The sequence below is a fragment of the Peromyscus maniculatus genome, chromosome 19 (genome assembly GCF_049852395.1).
Source record: "Peromyscus maniculatus bairdii isolate BWxNUB_F1_BW_parent chromosome 19, HU_Pman_BW_mat_3.1, whole genome shotgun sequence".
Taxonomy (NCBI): Eukaryota; Metazoa; Chordata; class Mammalia; order Rodentia; family Cricetidae; genus Peromyscus; species Peromyscus maniculatus.
The window spans coordinates 13,764,160-13,784,065 of NC_134870.1; the positions used below are offsets into that span (position 1 = coordinate 13,764,160).

The following is a 19,906-nucleotide window of genomic DNA, read 5'->3' on the forward strand; positions in this document are numbered from 1 at the left end:
CCAAAGAATGTTTATAGTAGTGAGTAAGCCAAATGTCCTTACTCGCCCTCATCTTTTGTCGGACTTACACTTTGAACTGGAAGAGACTGAATGCCACGGGAGTAAAGGAATCACAGTCATCGGCCCTACACCAGCTGGAAAACTCCTGGAAAACGCACCTTGCTCAGGACCAGGAGAAGGATTTCCCTGGTGTTTCATTAACTTTGGCCCGGAGAGATGTCAGGGCCAATCAGAGGGCTTGTGTTTGTTCATACACTAATACTTTCACTAGCCTCAAAAAAGCAAATATAGATGTCATCACTTTCAAATTTAAGGCATTTAGGGGTATAAAGTCAATCACTTAATTTTTACTCTTCTAACACTGTCAATCAGAAGATTGCCTTTTTATTTATGCATTCACTAATTTAGCTAGCATGCTAAGAGCTTCCTATGTGTGCTATACTAGCTGGGGATGGGTAATAACAAGAAGACATGAGATGAGATGCCGTTTATAAAACGTGTGAACCAAACAAACCTTTCTGGTTTCAGAACTCCTAAATGAAGGATAATGTTTTCTGCCTATTCAAGAAAGCATCCGTCAGAATCCAGAGCGCCCTTAGGGAGGTGCAATTTGGCACTGGATTCTGTAACTTTGGAGAGGAAACTCACTTGGCAAGGTAGAGAAAGTGAACGCTCTGGGCTGAGCTCAGGCTGGCGGTGCAGATCTATCCAGATCTGTTTGTTGTTTTCCTTCTCAAAATCAGATCTCCCTTGCCAGGAGCTTCCCCTAAAAATAACATCCTGGCTGAAGCCAGGCAGTTTGTCTCTAGGTAAAGTCATGGAGAGCCCAGCCCAGAGGAAAACACTTGCTTATTTTTTATTATAATGAAGTCAACTTTAGCATAATTCATGGTTTTTAATATAGATTCCACAGTTATCCGTATATATTTTAGACAGAGAGTAAGTATGCACTCCCCTCTTCCCAATGTTTAGGAAAACTTGCATGATTTCAGGGAGTGGCAACAGAGTATCCAGGAAAGCAAAAAAATTAAGAAAACACGGATTTATGAAGCAATTTTAGATTGCACCTTCGATAATTTTTCTCAGGTTTAGCCAGCTCTCAAAAATATCTTGTTGGGTGTTAAATACTAAGAGAACAATTTGATAGGCTGCTTTGACACCAAACTGTAACAGAAAAGAATTGTTTGCAAAAGACAAAAGTCTGAGACAGCTCACCTAAAACCAGAATATTTTCCATCATGCCTAAAGACAATAGTAGAGAAATGTGAGCGAGAATGCATCATCAGCTGTGGCCTCTGTGTATTGAAAAGGAAAACATTACAACAAGGGAATTTTGCTGCTTTATTTTAAAAATAAAATTATTTATCTAATGAGAATTGGCACACTAGTTCTAATTTCTGTGCCTTTCACACTAGTGAGGAATCAATTGACTTCAGAGCTTGAATTCACAGAGAAAAGCTTGTGTGGTCAGATTCCAATGTGCATGCCAGGGTGCATGCCAGGGTGCATGCCAAGGTGCATGCAGTGCTCTCAGGACAGCCGGCTCTGTTCTGTCCTCACAGCCATGAATGTCTAACATGATTTTTTTTATGATTCTTGGGATATAGAATTGACAATTTATTCCAGATGGTATATAGTTTCGCTGGAACACTACACTCCATATACTCCTTGTTATTTTGTGAATGACATGTTCATTATTCTTCCTAAGTCAATGACTTGGCAGCATCTCTGTTAGCTTCAGAAGAAACGGAACTGTCCAAGCAGAACTCCTACTTTTATATATGTTAGGGTCATGTATACATGTTCGTGCAAGTGTGTTTGTGTATGTGTATATGTGTGTATGTGTGTGAGTGTATGTATGTGTGTGTATGTGTGTATGTGAGCGTGTGTGTGTGTGTGTATATGTATGTATGTGTATATGCATGTATGAGATGTATATATGTGTGATTGTGTGAGTATGTATGTGTATATGTGTGTGAGTATGCATGTGTGAGTATGTATTTGTGATTGTGTGTGTAAGGCAGAAGTTGATATTAAGGGCCTTCCTCTTACACTCTGCACATTCTTTTGAAAATTTTTTTGTATTTACTCTTTTTAAAAATTTATTTCATGTAATGTATTTTTGGTCACATTCTTTCCCCTCCCTCAACTTCTCCCAGATGCTCCTACTTCCCTATCCACCCAACTTCGTGCTCTTTCTCTCTCAAAGAAAAAAGGTAAAAATACTAAAACAAAACAGAAGGCATGGAGTCTGTTTGGTGTTGACCAATAATCCTGATCACACAGCCTACCCTGGGGGGTAAATCGCAAATAGTTTCTTAGGAGTAGAACATCGTGTTTACTTCCCTTCTCTGTGCTGGGATTTTGTCTGGGTTGACCTTGTGTAGGTCTTGTACATGCCATGACAGTCTCTGTGAGTCTACATGTGCATCAGTCCTGTTGTGTCTGGTGACATGTTTTACTTGGAGTCATCCATCACCTCTGACTTACAATCTTTCTGCCTCCTCTTCCATATAGATCCCTGGCACTTCAGGGGAGGATTTGATAAAGACATCCCAGTTAGGGCTGAGTGCTCCAAACTCTCTCACTCTCTGCACATTGCCCAGTTGTGAGTCTCTGTTGATTACCATCTACTCCAAGAGGGTTGAGTGGCACACTAGTGTATAAGTATAGCATTATGTCAGTAGGAGTCATTGTACTGCTGTGTATCTTTAGCAGAGTAGGGCTCACAGTGTGTCTAGTCTCAGGTTCTTGGCCACTGTAGTGATGTCAGTTTCATCTTATGGAGTGGGCTTCAATCCGATTAAAGACTGATTGGTTACTCCCACACATTTGTACCACCATTGCACCAGTAGACCTTGCAGGCAGGTGCTGTTGTAGGTCACAGAGTCCCTGGTGATGTGAGACTGGTGGTTACTTCTCTTCATCTGTAGCATGCATAGTAACTTCCAGTACCATGGACACTAGGCAGTAGGTGTGACACTTCCCTTTGGACACAAGCTCAATGACATACACCAGTGGTATCTTCAGCAATGAGGCCTTATTGTCATGTTGTTGGGGGTCACCAACAGCATGGACAATAGCCTGTGGTGTTGGGCAGGCTCTGTGGGACTCCTTAGGCCAACAGCTCAACAAGATGCTACTCATTCCTGGGGTTGGAGGTTTTATCTCATAACGTATGATGTCTAGTCTGGGCATTGTTTTCCTCATTATGTGGTGACTCCATTTAACTTCCTTTCATACATGTATGTGTTTTAGGGGTCTTCCACAGTGCCAGATTTCCATGTGGTTTTTCTAAAGGCCTTTAGTGTTAATTGTGGTGATATTTTATTTGTACTGGAATGTGGTGATATTTTATTTGTGCTTTAATAAAGCTTGCCTGGAGATTAGGGGAAAAGGCAACCATTTTAAGTAAACAAAAAATCAGGCAGCACATGCCCTTAACCCGATCACTTACCAGGCAGGGTCTTTATGTGTTCAAGGCTGTACTAGGGAACAGAGCCAAGCATGGTGACACACGCCTTTAATCCCAGTACCAACCATAGAGACCTGGAGGTCTGTACAGGCAGACAGTGACAAGGAAATGAGGTAGCTGGGCTAAGATAGCCAATGAGAGGACAGAACAGCAAGGCAATAAAGACATGGATAGACAGGATGTAACTTGCATTTGGAAGCTGCAGAGTTGGTGAGGTAAGATTGGCTGGTGGCTTTCCCTATTTCCGTGATCTCTCTAAGGTTTTCACCCCTATATTTGGCTCCGTGTTTCTTATTTAATAAGACCATTTAGAAATTTGACTACAGTTAATTGTCCCCGTCATGATCTCTCTGTGAGTTCGAGGCCAGCCTGGTCTACAGAGCAAGATCCAGGACAGGCACCAAAACTACACAGAGAAACCCTGTGGCGGGGGGGGGGGGGGGAGCTAACATATATATGTAAGAAAAAGCACACAATATTGTCTTTGGGGCTCTGGTATGCATCACTCAGGAAGAGTGTTTCCAGCTCCATCCATTTACCTGCAAGTTTCACAGTTTTATCTTTCTTACCCATTGAATAATATTCCATTGTGTAAATGGGATTTACACAATGTACACATTGTGTACAATTTACACAATTTACACATTGTGACCACATTTTCATTATCCATTCATCAGCTGAGGAACATCTAAGCTGTTTCCAATTTCTGGCTATTATGAATAGAGCAGCAATGAACATGTATGAGCAAATATCTCTGCAGTGACTTAGAGTCCTTTGGGTATATGCCCAAGAGAGGTATATCTGAGCTTTGTGGTAGATATATTTTCAGTGTTTTGAGGAACTTCCATGCAGATTTCCATGGGCTGTACCAGTGTTGACTTCTACTAGTGGTGAGTAAGTGTGCCAGTATGTGCCAATGTTTGCCTTATTGATCTTGGCCATTCTGATTGGTGTAAGATGAACTCTCAAAATAGTTTTAATTTTCATTTCTCTGGTGGCTAAGGATGTTGAAAATTTTTGAGTGTTAGCCATTTGTGCTTCATCTTTTGAGAACTGAAAACTCTTTAGTACTGTACCCCATTTTTTTAAATTGAATTGCTTTGTTGATGTTCAGGTTTTTTTGTTTTGTTTTGTTTTTTGTTTTAATTCTTTGTATATTCTAGAAACAAACCCTCTGTCAGATGTATAAAGTTTTTTCTTTTCCCATTCTGTAGGCTTCTGCTTTGCTTGAATGGAGGTGTCCTTTGCTATACTGAATCCTTTTAGCTTCACAGGTCCCCTTTACTAATGTGGGTCTTTGTGCTTTGGGGGCCCTGGTCAGAAAGGCCTTTCTTGTGCCCATGTAGATCAAGTGAATTCCCTACCCTCTTTTCTTTAAGGTTCAGAGAATCTGGTCTTATGTTAAGATCCTTGATCTATTTGGAGTTGAGGTTTTTGTTCAGGGTGACAAATAGGGATCTCTTTGTGTTCTTCTACACACAGACGTCCAGTCTGACCACCACAATTTGTTGAAGATACTATTTTTTCTCCAGTGTATATTTTGGCTTCTTTTTAAAACTCAGGTCTTCAGTTCTGTTCCATTGATCAATGTGTCTGTTTTTATGCAATACCATACTGATTTTTTTTGCTATAGCTCTGTAGTACAATGTGAAATCAGGGGTGGTGACACCGCCAGCAGTTCTTTTATTATTCAGGATTGCTTTAACTATCCTGGCTTTCTTTCTTTCTTTGTTTCTCCCTTTGTTTCTTCCTTCCTTCCTTCCTTTCTTTTTTTTTTTTTAAGTTTCCATATGAAGTGGAAGGTTGTAGGTTGTTTTCAACTGTGAAGAATCGTGTTGTAATTTTGATGGGGAGTGCATTGAATCTGTAGATTGCTTTTGATAGGATGGCCATTCTCAAAATATTAATCCTACTGGTCCGTGATCATGGGATACCTTTCCATCTCCTGGAGTCTTCTTCAATTTCTTTTTTTTTTAATACCCTAAAGGTTTTTACTATACAAGTCTATCACACCCTTGATCAGAGTTATTCTAAGATATTTTTGAAACTATTGTAAAAGGTACTGTTTCCATGATTTCTTTCTCAGTATGTTTGTCATTTGTATATAAGAAGGCTACTGATTTCATGTGTTGATTTCATAGACTGAAACTTTGCTAAAAGTGTTTATCAACTATAGAAGTTTCCTGCTGGAGTCTTTAGGGTCTTAAATATAAAACCATATCATCTGCAAATAAGAATGTTTTTCCTTCCTTTCCCATTTGTACCCTCTTGGCCTTTTTCAGATGTCTTATTGCTCTAGCTAAGACTTCAGTACTATATTGAATAGGTATGGACAGAGTGGGCACCCTTATCTTGTTCCTGATTTTTAGTGGAAATGTTTTCATTTTCTTTCTCTATTTAGATTGATGTTGGCTGTGGACTTGCTGTGTGTTGCCTTTGTTATGTTGAGTTATATCCCTTGTATCCCTAATCTCTCCAGGACTTTTATTATAAAGGAGTGTTGAATTTTTGTCAAAGGCCTTGTCTGCATCTAATTAGATGAGATATTTTTATCTTTCAGTTTGTGTTTGTGATGGATTACATTTATCGATTTATGTATGTTGAACCATCCCTGCATCTCTGGGATGAAGCCTACTTGATCATGGCGGAAAATCTTTTGGATGTGTTCCTGGATTCTGTTTGAAGTATTTTATTAAGGAATCCTGCATGTGTGTTCATAAGACATATCGATCTATTTTTTGGAGACGGATTCACTCACTGATCCTGAGCTCATTGGTTTAGCTAGGCTGGTCGGTGATCTGTCTGGCTCTGCTTCTTCGATGGTGACATCACAAGTATGCGCCATCGTACCCAGCCTTTATGTAGGTGTTGGGGATCCAAGCGCAGATCCTCATACTTCCCGAGCAAGCGATTCACTGAGCTAGGCCTTCTCTCCAGCCCCTGCGTTCTGACTTCTTAAAATACCAGCTGTCTTCTTAAAGTGGGTATAGCAAACACACAAACAATTGGTTTGTGTTTAGAAAATGATAGTTGGCAAAAACCTGTTCTTAAAAGTTGTCTCTTGGAGGCCTGCTCTTTTCTGAAGGGAAACAGCAGGGGGAGTGGATCGGGGGACAGGGGGAGCTAGGGGGAAGCCAGGGGGAGTGTAGGGAGGGGAAACTGTGGTCGCGATGTATTGTATGCGAGAAGAATATTTTCAATAAAAAATAAAATAAAATGTCAAAAAATAATAAAAAAATAAAAGTTGAACTTAAAATTATAAAGTCCACATAGTTAGCCTAACTTAAAATTTTTGAATTCTCTAAGGAAATAAAATATGAAGTTTCTGAAGTCTGTTTGAATAAATTATGGAGACTGGAATCATGCATAAAATTATGTCATGAAACCCAAAGGAAAAAAAATGCATGATCTGCTATTTAAACCCACAGTTATCTAGGGCATATTTCTCTGGCTACCAGCCTATATTTTGAGCAAGTGACATGTACAGTGAATAAACTAGGAGATTCTGATGTCTCTTGAAAAACAAAAGCATCAGACAGCTCATCAGCAATGTGTGTTGAATTGTATTCACAACCTTTTCTAAAATGTGTTTGCATATTGCATGCAGCCATGTATCCTACAATTTCTACAGAGTAGAAAATGTCAACATTCTTTACTGGAAGTACCCTAAATAACATCTTTTTTTTCCTGCTATCATTAAACAGGGAAGGCCATGGTAAAATCTCAGTATTTGCTGTCAAGATGGCATTGGCCACGCTGTGCGGAGGGAAGATCATGGACAAGTTAAGATGTAAGTTATCCCCAAGCCACCTCCTTGCTTGTCCCTGCTGTGTGCCCTGCATCCTCTCTCTTAGTCTTGCCATGTCCCCCGTCTGTCTCCACCTTCCCTCATTCCGTGAGAGCTGTTTCAAATGCAGTCTTCTTTGGCCTTTAGGTTTTATAATAAAAATATTTCTGCATTTGATAAATTTTAATGAAATGAACATTTCCCCTCCGCTTTCGAATTATCATTATTTCTAACTGCCTGAGTATCTCCAACTAGAATCTTTCTGATACTAAAGTATTCAATTCTCACTAATTTAAAATGACGGTGGTATTGGCGATTTCACCCCATCTCCTACCCTAAATATTGTGAGTTTGGCTTATAATGCTGTGTGAGAAAGGGCAGGACAATTGCCATTGACAATCCAGGGTGTGACGATCCGAGCCACGCCCTCAATTTGCTAAGTTACACTATGGACTTGATTTCACTCCTTTAATCCTTAGTTTCTGTCCACATCTTAATCGGGGGATTTATTAAGCCTGGGAGGTGCCCCCTGGTTCTGCCACCATGGGGTACCTTCCATAGAATAAAACAAGGGAAAATCCTTTGCTCCTTCGGAATCTAGCCAGACACACTGTATGAACATTTTCTCACTGGCTAACCAGATTAGTGACAGAAAGGCAAAACTGGGGTGCCATCTGCTTCCTTCACATCCGTTATTTCTTTCATGGACCAACCAATGCAGCCAGAATTCAGACCTCTTTTCTCTGGTTAGCCTAGGAAATAAAGAAATCGAAAACTATCTGCTTTATTGTTTGACTGGGAGACAAGAAATTAGAAGTTCCAGAAACCAATGGCTTTCTCCTCACTAAGTGGCTTCAGAATTAGCTAAGAGGCATTTTCTTCAAGATTGGGCTAAGAAAAGAAAGTTTAACGAAATAAGTGAAACCAGAGGGGAAACTCCGAAGAGCCTGGCTGCTCTTTTTTATTATTTTTATTTTTATTTATTTATTTTATTTTTTATTATATCTATTTTTATTTTTGTGCCGAGGGCATCAGAGAAATGTTCCAAAAATTAAAATCTTCGAAAGCATCTTAGAATACTCATTCAATGTTGTATTCATAGACACGTGAATAAGAGTCCTATATTGGAATAAGTTTGAGGCAAACTGATGAAGGGTAGTTTTCTAAACATGAGGACCTTCTGAGCCTTTCCTGAAGCCAGTGAGTCCTTGCTCTGGAGAACCCAGGCGCTCCTGCTCGGCTCTCCTGGTGTCAGATGATGTTCTCCATTGGGGAGTTCTCAGCAGTCTCCTCTCACTCTCTGGCCTGTCCAATCTTATCACCCATCTCAAGACAGTTACTAAAGCAGTTACTGGCAAAAGAAAAATACAGCAGACTCATCATTCATCTTCAGATCGTGGGCTGGGAAGAACCACTCTTCCTTGAAGACGGAGTCAGATTTGAAAGGAAGGCTGGCAAGATGGCAATGGCCAGAGGCGATTGCACACGGGCCTGAAGACCTAAATTAAATCCCAGGATTGCACAAAGTGGATGAGAGAACCAGCTCCTAGGATTTGTCCTCATCTCTACACACGCACAAGACATACATGCATGCACGCACACACACATAATAAAAATATTAAATATACAACAAATGTGTAGTTGCTAGGCAAGCAACTAACAACATGAGCATGGCTAACAACAGAAAAATGAAGCAAATTTTATTAAATGCTGAAAATGCAATAAAAGGGATGCTAACTCCATTTTACAACTACTTAGGGCCACCACCAACCAATATGCATGGTGTCACCACTTAACTCTGGTGGCACCGTTGGTACAGCGTATGGAAAGAAGGGCACTTGCTGTAGGCATATGGCAGAGCACCAAAAACATAAAGTGACCTCCTCTTCTGTTTAATTATTCTCGTCTTATAATTTACTGCTTTAAAGGGTTGGAACGCTTGTCTCTTAGACAGCCCTGTTGGGTGGCTTTTCTTAAGTATATCTATGTGTGTCTGTTTACAAGCATGTGTGTACATATATGCATACTCACATCTGTGTGCAAGTGTGCTTGAGTGCATGTGTGATAGAAGACAACCTTAGATGTCACATGGAGGAATTTTGTCCATCTCCTTTGAGACATGGTTTCTCATTGGCCTGGAGCTCAGCAATTCAACTAGACTGGATGGCAAGTGAGTTGCAAGGGTCCTCCTGTGTCTGCCTTCCTGGTGCTGAAATTACCAGCATGCACCACCACACCCAGCATTTTCCCAGAGTTCTAGGTGCCAACTAAGGCCTCATGCTTGAAAGGTAAACACTACCAACCCAGGCAACCCTTCAACCCCAACAATCCAGATCTTAAGACATTCCAAGTCCATAAGCCTGGGATGTCTTATTTTGTCTATAGTTGCTGGGTATGTTTTTTTCTTTAGTTCAGAAGACCCACACTATAGTAAACACCTTGTATTTATCAAATTTCTTTCTATAATGGGTTGATCTGCCTCTACAACCATCTCCAGGGTTGTGCCCCCAACTAACTGGCTTGATTTAAATCCTTCAGCATCTCCCTTGATATCTTCCAGCCATAAGTTGAACTCTATAGCAGAAGTTTCAAGGCTTTTTCTAAGTCACCATCCACAGTACCCTGCTGCCCATACCCCACTCCCAGGGTACTCAAAGATCCTTGAGTGCATGATGCTTGCACTCCCCTTTGTCCTGACCCTATTTCCTTAAGCCAGTTCCCTCCTCTGTGATGACTGCTCAGTGGCCTTTACACTTTGCCCTAATTAGTTCTTCCCTCTGCATCCTATCCACCCTGCTCTTCCAGTATTCTTACCACGGTGTTACAATCTGTGATGTTCTATGAGGCATCCTTCAAGCTTTCCTCAATCCACCAAGCCTCCTGGAGAGCAAGAACTAAATCCTGGTCTCCTGTATACTCACTGATTAGCACAATGCTACCAATTTAGTATGTGTCAGGTTGATTGTAGCTGAATGAACCTAATGAATGAAAATTCATGTTATCATGCTATAGGAAACACAAAGGGAGTTATGTTATGATCTGGAGCCACAAGGAAAACTCCCACTGGGGATTTTATATGAATGAATGATGTCAGCAACAGAAAAAATACAAAATGAAATTAATAATGAAAATATCTAAAATGTGTACACTGTGTCCCATATATGAAATGTTATTCTGAATGCTTTACATCTAATTAACTGATTGAATTCTTGAAATAATTCTTTTTATTTGCTATATATACATTCATCAACTGTCCTAACTCGTATTTCATTACCTCATCACCCTTCTATGAAGGCTCTTTCTCTTGAACTTGTTCCTTAGCTATAACTACATATTCTTTGACATGTTTGAAACCCTGCCTGTCTTTTAAACACTTCAGACGCTGGTAATAACCATCCTACACTCTACTTCTGAAATCAACATGCTTATATTCCATATGAGTCTGGACATGTAATATTTGTCTCTGTGTGTGTGTGTGTGTGTGTGTGTGAGAGAGAGAGAGAGAGAGAGAGAGAGAGAGAGAGAGAGAGAGAGAGAGAGAGAGAGAGAGAGTCATTTCCCTTAACAGAATGCCCTCTGAGCTCATCGACATTGTTGAAGGTGGTAAGATTTCCTCCTCCTGTGGCTGACCAATGCTCCACTGGGGATGTGCCGCTCTTACTAATCTATATATTTGTTAATGGACACTTAGGTCGATTGTACATCTTCACGGTTGCAGGGATGTTATCATAAACACAGAAGCACAGATAGTTCATCAACAAACTAGTTTCATGTAGATGTACCTTTAGATGGATACCCAGGAATAGAATTGCTGGGTCATGTAGTGATTCTATTTTTCTAATTGTGTTTCTTACCTCCATAATGGCTGAATTTTTTTTATTTCCACAACAGTTTACAACTATTCCCTTTTCTCCAAGTTCTCTCTCACACTCATTGTCTTATGCACTTTTTTTTTTCTTTTCAGTTTTACTAGGGATGGTACCTGGCCATGGCTTTCATTTGCATTTACTAGGCAATCATTGACATTGAACATCTTTATAAATTTCTAACCAATTTGTATGCCTTCTTTCAGGAAATATCTACTTGGCTCCTCTGCCCATTTTTCAGTTTTTTTTTCTTACTGTTGAGTTATTTGAGTTCCTTGCATATTTTGGATATTAACCTCAGAATTTCTACAACCTCATGGTTAATATCAACTGTGAAATGTCACTTTTATCCAGAAGATTTCAAATGAAGAGAGTCAGTTCCCATCCTAAAACCATAACCCAGTAAAAGTGTGTAATGTGTGATGTAGAATTACAGTGTAAATGTAATAGCCTCAGCTTGTGATAGCCTTGGCTACATTCTGACCTTGAAAAATTAAACTCAAAGTGAGTAGAGGTAGCATAATGATCTTTGTCCCAGAAGCTAGCCTGGCTGAGTGATGTCTAATTAGCATTAGATAAACTAATGGCAAATCCTTTCATTCTGATAAATCCCAGGAGGGGAATTAGGAAGCACCTTGGGAACTGAGCTCTTAGTATTCATTAAGTTCCCATCATGGCGGAATGGAGCTCACAGGCTCAGTGAAGCCAGAGGCACTTTGGGGAATAACCTGAAAGCCTGACTTTACCTCGTAGATCATCTGTGAGGCCAGGCTCCTCTTCACTACACAAAGCCCCTTCTGATGAGTCACAGGGCCCTCACCCTGTTGGACAGCGTGGTTTACAACTCTTTCTGCCTCTGTGGGAACTTACTCAAGGGTTGGCTTTTTCCCTTTCTTTCTTCTCTCTATTGTACCCTTTATTTTTCAAAAATACTAAATCAAACCCTAAAATTCTGATAAGGAAACAAATGGATAAATTGCTAATTAGATAAATGATGCATGTACCTCCCCCAATTCTATAGTGACAATTTCATTCTGTTTCCAAAGATGTTGGCGACTTTGTCTACTTTTCTGTTGCCATGGTAAAATGTCCTGACTGAAAGAAGCCAAGGGAAAGGGGTTTATTTTGGTCCACAGTTCCTGAGGGATCCAGTTGTGGAGGTAAAGAACACGCAGGAGTGGGAGAGAGAAGCCAGCTGCTGCTTTGCATCTGCAGTCCAGTAGCAGAGAAAGAACAGGAAGTAGGACCAGACAACAGAACCTCAATGTCTGCCCCAACGATGAACTTCCTCCAGCAAGGTTCCACTGCCTTCCCAAGCATTCTACAACCTTCCCAAAGCACCACCCCATGGCAGATAGGGACCAGGGATTCAAACTCATGATCCTATGGGGGACATTTCACCTTCAAACGACAACAGGATCTATCACATATATAGAATTTATCTTTACAGCAATATGTGTGAGTCAAGACAAAACCATGTTCTTTGTCTTATTAAAATATGTTAATATTACCCAAATTGCAACTCATCTTCAAAAAGACACCGGACAGATAGCAAGACCCTGTCTTGAAACAACAACAACAAGAAAACACTGTATATCATGCTGACTCCATTTCAGATTTCATATTATATTTTTATAAATAATACACTTATTCTGTATTATTTGTATCAGAGGTATTGAGATAAAGCTTTAGAATGTTTATGTAGTAAATACCTTCAACCTTTCTTCCCACCAGATATTTTCTCAATGATCTCTGACTCCAGTGGAGTGATGGTTTATGGAAGATATGACCAGTTCCTTCGGGAAGTTCTCAAACTTCCCACGGCGGTCTTTGAAGGGCCTTCATTTGGTTACACAGAACAGTCAGCCAGATCCTGTTTCTCCCAGCAGGTAACATTCTTAAGGAAACCTTCCTAACACTATTAGTCTCTTTCTGTGTGTGCTTTCCATGCTCAGATGCCCAAATTCTTCTTCATGTCAGCAGAGGGATATATTTTTCTAACCTTTGACAAATGGCCTTTGACAAAAAGCCTTCAACAAAGTGATCCAGCAACTAACATATACTTACATATACCTGATACATATATATATTTATAACTTATACATGAATAATAATAATAACTAGTGATCATTGACAAAAAGGCAGAAATCATGCAGTTATATCTACTGTCTAATTCAGTCTTTGCAGCTGTATATACCCTCAGTATCCTTGTCATTAATATCACTACATTATCAAAAGGACTGAATTGTCACTCAGCCCCAAATGAAGCATACCTGACCCCACACAAAGCTTTACCGGTGTTCATCAAAGGAGAGGAGTCTCCTCACATGCCACATGACTGCCGAGGTGGTCCAATGCATGATGAACACTGCTGCCTAAATCTTCCACAATATGGCACAGTAATACTTTCAACTGACCTTGTTGCTAGAGAAGGCACTTAGTTTACTGCATCTTCAGCTTATACCTCCATGGAAAGACCATATGTTCATTCTCCAATACAAATTCATGCACATAACATTTGTTTACAATTGTATAGTTTAAACTAACCAAGTGTGCTTTCTCAAGTGGTCTGTTCAATTAAAACAGGAAACAAAATTTAAAAGGAAAAGAAATGTGCATGGAAGCTACTGGAAAACCACACTGCTCACCCAGCTAGTGACATCATCAGTCTGCTTTTACTTGGCCATCTGCAAAGTTGAAATTGTATCAAGTGTCACGCCCATCATACATCTGTAGAATATAACTAACCTTCTGATGAGTAAAGACGTGCATGGCAGATACTGATCTAGATACTACATACCAGATAATATCTAGATACTAGACACTGACTCTGCTCCTGTGCCTTCCAGGCTGAGAAAGTCTTTATGAAATCTTCAAGATGCCGACACTAATATTCAGGGTCAGGGCTCCTGTGCATCCCTCCACCTCTGCCCTGAGTCAGTATGTTCTCCTCTCAGTGACTCTCAGTGACTTCCTTTTGGACTTGGTGTTTCTCCTAGCTGCATTCTGGTGCCCATTGTCCATTGTTTCTCCACCCCTCTTCTTCCTCCTTCTCCTCTTCCTCCCTTCCCAGTCTCTAGGGAATTGCTGTTTATTCCCTGAGATGAGCATTTTAGCTTCTGCATGAGAGAAAACACATAGTGTTTGTCTTTTCTCTACCTGACCTTCAAACATAAAAGAACTTGTGTGTTCAAAAACAATTAAATAAGATATTCTCATGCTAAAAATTCCTTCTAAAATACCCTAAGATTGTCCCATGACATCATTATTTATTTATTTATTCTTGATGATGAGAAATTTATACACATCCAAATTATAGCAATATCTTGGAAACTTCAGGATCAATTTTAACTTAGCCAGTATGATTGCATGACCAAAGTACATAAGGTCATCTGGAAAATCTAGAAAGTGACACATATAAAAACAAGTCGACTTTATTTTTGATTTGATGTTTTCATAGCCACATTCAGGGAGGAGGTGCACTGGAAAGATGGCTCAGTGGTTAAGAGCTCTGGCTGCACTTTCAGAGGACCCGGGTTCAATTCCCAGCACCCACATGGAGGCTCCCAGTTGTGTAGCTCCAGTCCCAGGGGATCTGACTCCCTCTTCTAGCCTCCATGGGCACCAGGCACTCATGTGTATATCCACGGACATACACGTAGTCAAAGCACCTCTACACCCATGCACATAGTGAATAAATAAATGACTGAAATTCCAGATGTGTTTGAAATATTTCACTGGGGAAAATTCCATACAATGCAGAGTAATAGCTTTGAAGGGAAATTTCTTTTAGACATATAAATTCTGATATCTTTTAAAAATACTGTCTCCTTACTAATGCTTCATGCAATGTATAGCTTGATGGCAATATACATATCAACCCAATAGAAACTTAAACTAGTTAATGTTATGAGGAAAAACTAAAACTGTAAATTTCTATTAGTAAGAGATTTGTCAGTGGATCCAGTGTTGTGGGACATTTAGATCATACTCTAACACTCCTTGAGACTTGAAGTGAAGTCGAAACTTGAATCAGGAGGTGGAGCCAGCAACTTATCTGAGCGGAATTGGCCAGAGAGCCAGCAATTTGGACTGAGAAGACACAGAGGAAGGGAAGGGCAGGGAAGAGAATCTGGGATTCCTCTTGGTTCTGGAACAAGAGAAGAGACCCATCTCTTGCAGTACCTTCAGCCAAAAAGCACGGTCAGCTAGTTGCTGCTCAGCCTCTCTGAGCTCGCAGGTTTTCACCCCAGCCTTTGACTTCTGATCTTATTGATAAATAGAACAACAGAGACTTAATTTAAACCTACACATAGAGCCGGGGCCTAAGGACCCAAATCCCTGCCAGGCTTCGGCCTGAGTGGCCAGCAGGGCACTGACTGAGGGGCTGTGTGACCACAGACAATAATTAAAACATCAGTAGAGGGCTGGAGAGATGGCTCAGCGGTTAAGAGCACTGACTGTTCTTCCAGAGGTCCTGAGTTCAATTCCCAGCAACCACATGGTGGCTCACAGCCATCTGTAATGAGATCTGGTGCCCTCTTCTGGCCAGCAATCATACATGCTGTATACATAATAAATAAATAAATCTTTAAAAAAAAAATCAGTAGATTCATATGCAGCACGTAAGCTGACAGAAAAACATCAATACCGAATCAGTTATTAGTGAGACAAGATGTTTAGCCCACAATATGAGCCTTAAAACACTGCACCTCTTTGGGCCTCATTGTTACTAAAACTATTATGGTCCTATCCACCTTGATATCCTTGTTCAAATTTTCAAATAAAATAATTTTAGAATTTGACAGCACGATTCTTGCTATTCCCGAATTCCAGTGGAGCCATTCACATTAGCCACTAAATATGCAGTGTGTAAGCAATGAGGAAACTCTGAAGGGAAATCATTCACACACAGCCCAACCAGCAGGGAACTACAGACAGCCTGTGTCATGAGGCACCTGGGAGTCTGTGAGGTTTCAGCTCTCCACCTTTCCTTGTTTCCACACAGCCCCTGATCTCTGAGAGGGAGGCTCAGACTCTTCTGATTGTCTCCTGACTCAGGCTTGGTGCCGGTGATCTGGTCTCACGTACATTTGGGCACAAGAAGCAGAGGATGTTCTCAGTTCTAAACGAGTGCAACAACACGCTTTGGCAAGTTCCGTTTCTCCCTAGAGAAGGAGATAATGGGGTGCTGTGTTTCTTTCTCAAATGATACGTGGCTAGCACGTGAGTTCAGATTATTCTCTGATCTGCACTTTGGCGGTTTTTCTTTTTCTGATACAGAAAAAGGTCACATTAAATGGCTTCTTGGACACGCTCATGTCGGACCCTCCTCCCCAGTGCCTGGTGTGGCTGCCTCTTCTGCATCGACTGGCGAATGTCGAAAATGGTGAGTAGTTACTGCTGAGCCAAACGGTATTTAAACCGGTTAGCTTAGACCATCAAGTCTATAGTTATGAAGGCCATGGCAGTTTTAGGGAAATTTGTTTAGTGGATCATTTAACCAACCTACCTCCTGACCCACCAAACCTTAAACCGTTAAGTGCTACAAAATTAGGATTATCAATGCAAATCAAAACAAACAAGCAAGCAAGCAAAAAAAAAAAAAAAACCCTAAAATTGCACTGTAACCTCAGTTAACATGCTGCCTGTGTGTTCAATAGAGAGATCCCAAGAAAGGCCATTTTCTAGGATTTGTTTCAGAGATGAATTTCCCGTGTTGGTATCTACGACACTGACCATTTTTTCCAAAGGGATCAGGCAGGAATAGGTGAGAGAAATGGTGAGGAAATAAATGAGCAATTTGTTTACTCTCAGGTCCGTGTTAAAGGTTATGCATGCCCATTAAGACAAGAGTAATGTAAACCTCACTGCATGTTTCTTTTCAAAAGTAGCAGAGGTTTCTAATATTAGAGATGTTTGCCAGTGACATACCCAGATTTAAATATAAAATACAACCTGGGACAGGTTTAAAGAAATTTACACATGGCTCAGACTAAAGTCCTATCTATTGTTTGTAGTCTTATTGTCAAACTGCAAAATTTCTCCAATTTGAATAGAAAATATTCTACCCCATGTCGATGTGTTGCTTTAATTAAACATTAGGGATAAAGTTGGCTTCATTTTAAATTCTCATTTGGAATATTTAGCATATGACTCTGTCTCTCAGGGGTTATAAGTTTATCCTCTTTTGCTTTTGGACAAAATTTAAAGAATAAATTTATTAGTTCCTTTTCAATTATTAAGAATCATGTAGATATAAGCTCCAAGAGCCAGTGAGTGGTGACTGTGACTCAGGATGGGTTCAGAGTTCTGGTCAGCATCCCAGGAGGCATCATGGACCAATCCTGATGCTGTGGTTTCAGTTCTGACATCTCAGTGTTTCCTGTCACAGGAGATCTGCTTCTCAGGGCCTGTCCAGAGCAGTTACCCAGACTTAACCTTAGCTCTCCTGGGCGCCAAGAGAGGGGTTCGGATGTCACTTAGACAGCAGTGGTCCCAGAATTCATCATGTTCTTTCCTCACATTTTACTTTGTATCATCATTTATTCGCACCTGTAATACTTTTCTAATTGAAAAGGAACTGATAAATTCGTTCTTTAAATTTTGTCCAAAAGCAAAATAAAATAATCTTATAATCCCCAAGAGACAACAGAGTCAGATGCTAAATACTCCACATGAGAATTTAAAATGAAGTCAACTTTATCCCTAATGTTTATTAAAGCAACACATAGACGTGGGATAGATTATTTTCTATTCAAATTGGAGAAATTTTGCAGTTTGACAATACTTTTCTTGCCCAGTTAATCAGATAACTTTAAAAGCAAGCAAGAAGTGTTGTTGTTGTTGTTGTAACTGATGATGATGCTCTTTCAGTATCTTTGGCTCATGACATAAAGACAATTCGGATTTGATTATATATTAACTTTAAATCTTTGAGATTTGAAGCTCAACAATTCACACTCCCTGGCCAAACAAGTGAGGTGTCTCTCAAACAGTCTAAGTTGGAGCTGTGTCCAAATAATTTGTTCATCTTTGGGGCACCTGGCCCTCTGCTCCAGAAAAGTGTATTGTACTAGATAAAGGCAATGTCACTATTAAATAAGCCCACTACCCACTCTGTTTTTTTAAGGAACTCAATTCTCTCATCTAGTTTTTCTATTCCCATATTTCATTTCTTTTTCTTTTTCTTGCTCCCATTTTCTGTTTCATTAATGTTGCCCCTTGCCTACAGAATACTTAATGATATTCACCATTGTGCCTCTGTGTCTTCATGACCTCTGCTGGTCTCTGGGAGAAGATACGGGGGAAAGACTAGTCAGTTTGGATAATTTACATTCTTATGACATAAGAAATAGGTGTCGAAAGAGCAAAAGGCATTACAGAGATTTGTGTTGCCAGAGGACACTTACTCTTCATCCCATTTCATAGCTATTCCTCCCCTCCTCTCCCCGCCCCCCCTCCCCCCCACACACACATACATATGCTTAAAAAGTGCAGATCCAGGAATAAACTAAACACTTCTGGCAGTCAAAGTTGATCATGGTCTGAAATCACCACAGGGCACAGTTGAAAAAAATAGAATTCCTTGTAAGTTGTGTTTTTCTTTAGTTTAGTTCACACTTGTCCTGGTTTTTTCCTCATTTACTTCCTTCCTAGTCTTCCATCCAGTTGAGTGTTCCTACTGTCACAGTGAGAGCATGATGGGATTTCGCTACCGATGCCAACAGTGTCACAACTACCAGCTTTGCCAGGACTGCTTCTGGAGGGGCCATGCAGGAGGTTCCCACAGCAACCAGCACCAAATGAAAGAGTACACATCATGGGTAAGTGAGGTCCAGGCAGGGTTTAAAGTCAGAGGTGTGAGCATTGCAGTGCCCTGGAAGAAACTCCCAGGTCACAATTCATCCCTGAGGGAAGTCAAGGCAAGAACTTCAGTAGGAACCTAGAGGCAGGAACTGAAGCAGAGGCCATGGAGGAACCTTGTTTATTGTCTTGTTCTCATGGCTTGCTCAGCCTGTTTTCTTATAGCATCCAGGACCACCTCCCCTGGACAGCGTTCTCAACAGAGGGCTGGACCCTCCCACACGAATCATTAATGAAGAAAATGCCCCACACACTTAATGATAGGATGATGTGATGGAGGCATTTTCTTGGTGGTGGTTCCCTCTCCCCTGATGACCCTGACTAAAGGCAAACTTAACTCCTGTCTCAACATTCCTTCCCTCTTCCCTGCCATCCCTCATCCTACTGGGATCACTTACTGTTTTTATTTGAGCGAAGTGTGGTTTTCTGAGTCTAAAATGCTGGAAGAAGCAAACTCTGATTCTCCTCAGGATATAGACAGGTCAGTACTGATCTAGTCAGCAGAAGGGCAGGCAGCTCTGGGTCAGTCTCATTTTACTGTGAAGTATGTGTTTTACTAAGTTTCACTTGCTTTTCTTTCTATGCAAATTGGTTTTTCAAAAAAAAAAAGTACTTCATGGTTTTTTTCCTAAGATCCCTAATTTCTTTCAAGGCATGACTCGACAGGAATACGAGAATGCGTGCTCAATGAAACTGGGGCAGTTTCGGATTTCTTTTCCAGGGAATGGAGGGGGAGATTTGTGGTTTTAAATCAGCTTTTCTTGTTGTGAGTGGTTAGCTTAGTAAAAATGCCCTGTGAGTGCCCATGTGGGGGAGCATGTGGCGCTGGTCTGTGGAGTCAACCCCATGTGCTTGCTGTCTATATGGCTCCTGTTTTCTGATCTACCTCAATTAAACTCAAAGTTCAGTTCT

At 40.5% G+C, this 19,906-nt stretch overlaps 1 protein-coding gene across 28 annotated transcripts in view; it reads left to right on the forward strand.

The window, feature by feature from the left end:
• The window catches only part of Dtna (dystrobrevin alpha), a 370,573-nt gene that overhangs the window by 269,867 nt on the left and 80,800 nt on the right, over positions 1-19,906 (forward strand). For all 28 annotated transcript variants that reach the window (XM_076554816.1, XM_076554802.1, XM_076554820.1 and 25 more), the window contains 4 exons: positions 7,180-7,265; positions 12,863-13,017; positions 16,412-16,517; positions 18,788-18,954. In XM_076554816.1, coding sequence (XP_076410931.1) covers positions 7,180-7,265; positions 12,863-13,017; positions 16,412-16,517; positions 18,788-18,954 — 514 coding nt within the window. The remainder of the gene's footprint in view (positions 1-7,179; positions 7,266-12,862; positions 13,018-16,411; positions 16,518-18,787; positions 18,955-19,906) is intronic.